The sequence below is a fragment of the Haliotis rubra genome, unplaced genomic scaffold (assembly GCF_003918875.1).
Source record: "Haliotis rubra isolate DU_JTF1 unplaced genomic scaffold, ASM391887v1 Scf29, whole genome shotgun sequence".
Taxonomy (NCBI): Eukaryota; Metazoa; Mollusca; class Gastropoda; order Lepetellida; family Haliotidae; genus Haliotis; species Haliotis rubra.
In genome coordinates, this window is record NW_025766957.1 from 2,445,657 (window position 1) to 2,454,102 (window position 8,446).

Consider the following 8,446-nt stretch of genomic DNA (forward strand, 5'->3'; position numbering starts at 1 on the left):
TGGTAAATGACAACTGGCAATATGCCAGCGGGAAACACCAGAAATGGGCTTCACACATTGTACTCATGTGGGGAATTGAACCCGTGTCTTTTGAGTGACGAGCGAACGTCTTAACCGCTAGGCTACCCAGCTGTTATGTAAATGAAATATTATGAAACGGAATATTAAACTAATATTCACTCACTCACTACACGTGATATGCGGAATGTTCAAGTCTGCCTACCCACTGTTCAGATCTGCCCAACTCAGCAACTACAAATCATATTCGTTTTATCAACACGCCCGACGAATGATGTGAATAGTTAAGTCTGGGTATTTTTTCCCCACTGGCCTTTTATATATTGTCCAGATCCACCAAATTCATTCTCTCACTTCTACTCTCTGCAACAGACATAAACCTTTATGACACATGTCCGATGTGACTTATTCCGGCCTTCCTGTACAGATCCACAACTCTATCGTGAAGAAGTACCAGCCACAGCTCCAGGACCATCCAGCCATCGGGAAGACCCTCAGCCAGGCGGAGCTCTACAGGACTCACTTCACCACATCACTGTATGAACCCGCCAAGGTGAGTTGTTTCTGAGTAATTGCTGTGCCCACTTGCATGACGTCAATTATTCATTCTTTGTCGTGCCTGCTGATGTGACGCTTAGGTGAATGAGCACTGTCAGGATTCCTTCTTATATTATATATGTTGACTACAACATACGCTTGCCGAAGGTGTCACAGTACCCTGTACAACAAATAGAGAAAAACAGTAATGCTCTGTCTGGCTGTATGTCATGGCCAGGGAACGGACAGTAAAATGCAAGTTTCTACCCCTGCTGAACTGGATTCGAATGTCGTATCTCGACGGTAGCGCCACACATGGCTATTATAAGTTATGCCCCTTTTCTTCAGGTTCCACCTTGTAGTTCACAAGCATTTGGCTAAAATATAATGGCCGCACCCGGTGAAGACGATCTGATCGAAAAATCAAGATTTCAATCGTAATAGAAGCACTTCTTACCTCATTTGAGAACCATGACTAAACACATGGAAAGATTTTGAAAGTATTCGTCAACGCTTAGTTGATTGTATACATGCTATACAGATTCCACAATCGACTGATAGGGTCTTCATGAACACGCTTTCGATTTCGTTCCGCGATTATGACTGGACTATGCTGTCAAAATATAACTCTACAATTCCACCATATAGTTCGGCAAAGGTGGAAACTTGACTTTTGTAGTAAATCATATTACTGCTTACTGTCCAATGATTTAAGGCATTTGTTAAGGTGCTTTGTCGTGTCCAAAGAAGAAATTGATGTGGACTTATATTATATCCTTTGTCGGCTTGTATGAATCCACACAGAAATAACTTTCAGCAGATTGCTTTAGACGTTTTGTCGTAGTGTGTCTTTCCATTTACATAGGTGAGAGCATGGTGAGGTTCACGTGGTTGGTGGCATTAATTTGTACTTGCTTGGCAATATATGAAAAGGCCCGTAATAAGTATATGCATCTGTCGTCAATAGACTGTGGTTTTGTTTTCTTACCACTTTGGAAATTCGATCTCGAGATAATATGAAGCCCAATTTTGCAGCTTGAAGAACTATGTGTGTATATGTTTACCAGTCTGAGATCTATGTCCAAATGCTTGTCCTACTTGCCCCTAGGACCTCTTAACCCAGGCCACTGAGACCCTTCAGAAGCTGCGACGTCTGGCGGAAGAAAACCCGGAAGTCGTCTGCGACATTAGTGACGTCACTCAACAACTGACTGATGTCATGAGCCCATTCGCCGAGGATTTGCAAAGACTCCAGGATATTTACATGTCTGTCCACGTCTTTCTCCTTCTGTATGAGAAGGTACGTAGAATCTTGGTCATGCGCTTTACAGAGGTTTCCTGTCTGATGAAAACGTTTTGGCATACCCACTCAATATCGGGTCCAGTCTTTTGTAACTGGGAAGTAGATCAGGTTTCAATTGGTCATCATGCTTGTCGAAAGAGGCAACTAACAGGATCGTGTGGTCAGGCCTGCTGACTTGCTTGATGCTGACATCGTATCCGATTGCGTAGATCGATGCTTGTGATGTCAGTTACTGGATGGTCTGTTCCAGGCTCGATTATTTACAGATCGCCGTGATATAGCTGGAATATTGCAGAGTGCGGCGTTAAACGTCAAAAAACCCAAACTTATCCGATCTTATGCATGTCCGCCATTACAGAAGATGATGATATCATATTAAGATGTGGATTATTTCATATGAATATTTTGATAATAATTATGAGAGAAAGATGTCAATTTACGAATACGGAGTAGTTGTAATAATATCTGATATGGGTTCAATCGTCAAATCCATTGGTATTTTTCGAACATTACATCTTTTTTTTGCAGCTTTTTAGATTTTCTCTTTAATAAACCTAAACAAAATGAATTAGCGATTAAAATTTTACGCTTGCTGTTGGTGAAGTCAAGTAATATCACGACAGGTTATACTAGGCATGGGCTTCATACAATGTACCTCGTGACCATGTCTGTGTGACAAGCGAAGTCTGGAACCGCAAGGTTGTTGAATAACAGAATGACCAGGTGTCAGTTTCATGTTTTGTATTCTAGTCAGTCCACTGGTACAAGAAGGTCCTGAAGTTCCTCCCTGACAGTCTCAAGGAGAGAGTTGATCCTATGTCCCCCAACAGACTGATCCACACCCCTCCCGAGTGGAGACAGGCCGTCATCAGCTTTCTCAACAAGCATCCCCCTTCCCGCGAGGAGCACATCCTCAAGATGGATTCGGACATACCACATCGGATGGACAGGGCCATCAAGCAGCAGGCTCACTCCCTGGCTCTCAGGTGAGGCAATGTGGGCTCTTTAATTACCAGTCATGGTGATATATCTAGGGTATAACTCCAAATGGCGTTCAGCAAATTCATTCATTCAGTTGTAAGAAATTATTTGCAGTCTCTCAGATCTGTTAATATCTCATTACATTACATTTACGAGGGTTTAACGTGTGAAATTCCAGTTGGAATTCCAGTGTTCAGTTGACCTGCTTGTGAAAAGAGACAATTAACGCAGTATAATCGAGAATTGTGTAATTAGTTCCAAATTGTCACTTGTAAGCGAGACTGTGAATATCAAGGCATTATGCAGTTTACAGGCTAAAGCGTTAAAATAAAAATGATGTTCCTATCAATACATGTCTTCTTAGTTCCTCGCCAGTCGTCCATTTTAACATACCCGTGAAGATCCGTGTTAGAATTGGTGGTCAGTAACCCATGTTTGTCGTAAGAGGCGACTAGAGGGATCGGGTGGTGAAGCTCGCTCACTTGGTTGACACATGTCATCGTATCCCAATTGCGTAGATCGATGCTCATGCTGTTGATCACTGGATTGTCTTGTCCAGACTCGATTATTTACAGACCACCGCCATATAGCTGGAACCCAAACCATTTTAACAAGCAAATTCGCCAGTTAACCCAATGCTCTGTGGAGTCACCCTGAGCCGATATTTCCATCTTGGACACAGGCCATATTAAACTGTCGTTTTACATTTACTTGAGCTCCGCCGATGTTTCGGTTGGTAGACTGAGTTCCGTACCTTGAGCCCTGTAGCATTTATCAATTATGCTGTGACATCTACTAAAAGGTGTTTGAAAGAGACATTAAAACTGCCGCGCTGTGTTGCAAAATGAACATATTTCTAAAGTGTTTCTTTATATTAGAAAGCAGTCGCGGGATTAAGGGCAAATAAATATTTGTTGCCGTATCTATTGTGCCCCGGTATACCTGTAGGGGAAGGTATATACTGTGTATCGAGGCGTTAACCCCTTATGTCTGACTGCCACAGAAATATAGCTTGTGTCCCACCAATGAGCCGAGTTGACCTGATAGTTGTAAAAACTGTCTCCCTTCTTTTAAAAAGAAACACTTTACTAACATTTCACGTAACAAAATGTAAATTAATTTTTCTATAAATATACAAATATGGTCAAGTAATAATTTAGAATAGGTCAACAGCAACCTATGCTTTTCATGGGGGTGAAGGAATAAATCGGGTGGTCTGCCCCATAATATAACTCGATGGTTTCTCGGTCCAGACCAGATTATTTACAGGTCAATATAGCTCGAATATTGCTGATTGCAACTAAATGTACGAAATATAGTACCTGCATCACGCCAAGTCGTCCAGCTCGCGATGCCCAAATTACACTGTCCCTCATATAACTTCGCTTCTTTTTGAACCTGTAGATGATATTGTTATAATTTCAGAGTAAGGTTTCTTCAACGACTACTGAAAAGCAGACGACTTCCTACCAAACTGGTAACAGCCGCTTTTAACTGGAAAGAAGAAACCATGGGCCCAGGCAGTCCGGTGTGCAAACAACGCCAAGCAAAGCCCAAACTGTACGCGAAGAACACCAGCAAACACAGTAGTATGCCCAGGGCCTCATCCAGTGGGAAACCCATTAAACCAAAAAGGTACCGATCTGACCATTCGAAAACACTGCCAGGCGTGGCACACGACAAAACACAGGACAGAGAGTACAATAAAGATGGCCCTAAAGACGGCAGTGCTACCAGTTCAAATTTCATTCTCCGGAAACCAGGATTTGAGCAAACCAAGAAGTTACAGGATGAAGGCAAAGAGCTATTTGTGCGCGTGACATTTACACCAGATAACCCGAATGATAAAGCGGTGAACCATTTTACGTTTGATCAAACTGATGTGATATCTAGTCAGTATGTCCCAGGGGACCAAGCTCCGCCTGTCCAGGACCTGACCGGTTCTGAGTCGGGCATAGACGTAGTGGAGAATGACGATCCGTATGATTCGATAGTGAACCGAATTCGGGAGGTATCAGTCAGTAAACTCCCCAGTGAGCTTAAGTTAAAGTATGTCACAGATCTTCTCCATGTTAGTTTAAAAAGGGCATCAACTAATGGAGCCAAAACACAAGTGCTGGATTTTCAGGAGAAAAGTAACGTCTTTGCTTCAACAAAGAACCCTGGGAGACATCTGTCCAGATCCATGGGGAATTTAACAGATCCGGTGTTTTATTCTTCACGGGATAAATCTCTGTTCAGTTTTGATGACAATACGACAGAACAGAGACATTTCGAGGAACGTTATCGAGACTTGAGGAACACCTTAGACTTGAAGGATATCGGTGTAGTGCTGGGCGCTATGAGTGATGATGAACATCAACGTGGTAAACTAAGGGGTGCAAAGTCAATGAATGACCTTTACGGTTCCCGTTTGGATTTAAGACAGTCCGTGTCTGACCTGAGTTGCCATCTCGATTCGATGACGTCACTTACAGATTTGGACGACTCGGCAGATGACGGTGGATCCGAGTCAACGAGTCTGCAGTTTGATTTTGTGAGGCTGAAACGATGTCAGGAGGATAGGTGAGATATTGAAATAAATGATATATTACATACCACCGCGAACTTAGATATTGTATACTTTCAAAGCTAAAGGCTTAGAGGTTAATAAAGACTCATTTCGACCAATTGTTTACATGCATATTATGTTCTGTCTCTATATATAGCTAACTTAATCGGCTTCGGTAAAGGATTACTGAAAACTTTTAGAAAACCTGTTTTTCAAAAAGTTTAGCCTTGCCTATATATTTACGTTTCTACAAATCTGTAACATGCAAGTGTTGAAATTATAATTCAAACTACTTATCTTAAAGCTTTGACAACGATTTCTGATGGTGTGGGTTATGTCTTATTGTTCTAGATTGTCTCTTGCATAAACAGCATATTAAAGCACTTTGAGTGGTGATAATACATATCCTAATGGCGCAACTGTTTTGAATGTGAGAATGTGATATTTTTTATCAGTATATTTGGAATGTCATACAAAAAGGAATTCTATATGCGCCTGTACTGTAAAACGATGCTTTTCACCGTTGTGGTTGCCAGATAAGTTATTTTCACCAAGTTACAACGTCCCACCAAACGAAGGTCGCGCCAAAACAGAAATTGTCGGACTGGAAAACTGAATTATATGTACAAAATATAAACGTTTGGTCTTGACCTAGATATAGAAGGTATTGCTTGGTTACAGGTTTGTGGCCCTCAGCAATTTTGCAGGTAGTAGTTGTCAAATATAACATGTTACCTGGCAACATTTTAAAGATCATTGTGTGTGATGCTTGTGGCGTTGAAGAACTATCAAATTGAAGACACTTTTCATGGTAATTAACAGATACCCCCTCATGTATGTCATATCTGTGGTTGCTGCAGGGTTGCAGAGGAAGGTCAGCTGATCAAAGAGCAGGGTCGTTATGAAGATATTCTGTTAGATGCGGAGGCCATGGCCCAAGACGAGGTCGAGGCCAGTCTCAGGAGGTCGGCTTTGATCCTTAATGAGGTACGATCTCACTTACCAAGAGAGCTTGACTTCCCACAGAAGATGTGGATTTGACATACGTGTGGTGTCGGCTGTTATGATATTATGAGATGACCTTTATTTCCTGATGATGGAGGGGTCATAGGATTCGAACAGTGATTAGCGTATCTAAGTTCTTTATTTTTGTATAGTCACGGATTTTAATCTAAATTATAGATATGCCCAATGTATAAAGTAAGTGGTTTAACACTGTCGAATAATAGTCGTTTTCACAAATTTAAGCTTCTGTTACATACATTTTACAGGAGGAAGTTGCCCGGTCTCTGAAAGGAGACAATCTCACGTCAGATTTCTCAACTGATCAAGACCCTTCTCATCTGAATCACATCGAGAAACATGCGTCTACCGACCTCGGCTATGACAGCACCGTCACCACCAGCCAATGGTCCAACACCTCCACCCTGCAAGTCCAGGGGAGGCGGGATGGGCAGCTTCTACGTCATGGTGGGGCATTTGAGGCATCTACATAAACCCTGTCTAAACCCTTTCTATGACCTATTAAACATTAGCCATGTTAACGTCTTTAGTTTGACAGGGTAGATCTTTGCTTTGGCCAGAACTGATCACTTGTTAGAAAGGTTTCACTTTTTCATTTGGTCCATTCAAATATTATGACATGTGTTACCCTGATTCATACAAGGAAATGTTTGAACGTTTTTAAACGGAGAAATTGCAAGAGATATTCCCTGACAATGCTGATGGATATAATTACTGAGTTAAGGCCTATCCGTGATCTTCAACAAAAATGTTTACTTTTACAGGTCCATTCAATGGTCCTGAATATTTCTGATCAATTTCCTCCCTACATGAGATGTTTCTGAGGACCAAATGTACAAGATCTTCCTAAAGTGGCTGAAGTCATCAAGTTCTTCCCCCCGCATCTGATGTTCCCAAGCACCAACTACACAAATTTCTTGGTAATGTTGCTGAAGTCATCAAGTTCTTCCCTACATCTAATTCTTGTTGAAGTCATTACATTCTTCCCTGCAGTAATATTACAGACACCACAAGGTTCTTCCCCGCATCTGATGTTGCTAAGCACCAACAAAGTTCTTCATAATGTTGCTGAAGTTATCAAGTTCTTGCTTACATCTAATTTTTGTTGAAGTCATCAAGTTCTTCCCTGCATCTTATGTTGCTAAGGACTAACTATACAAAGTTCTTCAAAATGTTGCTGAAATTATCAAGTTTTTTCCTGCATCTGGTGTTGCTAAGGATCAACTATACAAAATTCTTCAAAATGTTGCTGAAGTCATCAAGTTCTTCCCTGCATCCAATTCCTGTTGAAGTCATCAGGTTCTTCACGTCATCTGTTTTCAAAGTCTTCCAGTTCGTCCTTACATCCGAATCCCTTTCCACAAATCTTGTGGCTGTACACAAACTGAATTACATGTCAAAGAATGGCACAACTGTTGTAGTCCTGAGACTGAGTGAGCCCTGTTTACTGGATCTGGGTCTTTATGTACTGAAAACCTAAAGTTCTTCCCTTCACTCACTGGTGCTTGTATTATGATTTCCGGATCCCAATGAACACAGTGCCCACTGTGTGTTACTAGGCTGGTCCTAGGGTAGACATTGAGCCACAGTTCTCTTCCGGGAGATTAATGAATTTTAATTGATTTGTTGATGTGATATAAGATTTTGAAATGTTTCCAAGGCAGCAACTATTTGTTGAAATATAAGCATTATTTAAGTTCATTACTGATGATTGTCTACTGTTTGTGAGTTTTGTGACTGTTTAACTATATGCAAATAACATTCTTTTTGAGGTGAAGGTTTGTAAGATTTCATTTTGCTCCTGCTTATTGCTGAATGTGGCAAATGTACAGACATTGCATGTAAAACTATTGAATGAATTGTTATATTTTATCTTGCTATGAATGAAACAAGTTTGAAATACAAGCAATTCTTGTTATCACAATCAGCAAGGACTTGGGATTAATGCAGACAAACATCCAACCCATGCATATCTGTTTTAGAATTGTTCTTCAGTAATCCATGGTTGTCGTTAAAAGGATTGGTTGGTAAGC

The 8,446-nt window shown here is 41.1% G+C and overlaps 1 protein-coding gene across 1 annotated transcript in view; it reads left to right on the top strand.

The window, feature by feature from the left end:
* Positions 1 to 8,318, top strand: part of LOC124281878 — a 28,083-nt gene extending 19,765 nt beyond the window's left edge. The window contains exons 7-13 of the mRNA XM_046717893.1: positions 446 to 571; positions 1,664 to 1,855; positions 2,609 to 2,844; positions 4,265 to 5,404; positions 6,251 to 6,377; positions 6,662 to 6,860; positions 7,178 to 8,318. Coding sequence (XP_046573849.1) covers positions 446 to 571; positions 1,664 to 1,855; positions 2,609 to 2,844; positions 4,265 to 5,404; positions 6,251 to 6,377; positions 6,662 to 6,860; positions 7,178 to 7,206 — 2,049 coding nt within the window. The 3' untranslated portion in view covers positions 7,207 to 8,318. The remainder of the gene's footprint in view (positions 1 to 445; positions 572 to 1,663; positions 1,856 to 2,608; positions 2,845 to 4,264; positions 5,405 to 6,250; positions 6,378 to 6,661; positions 6,861 to 7,177) is intronic.
* The last annotated feature ends 128 nt before the right edge of the window (positions 8,319 to 8,446 follow it).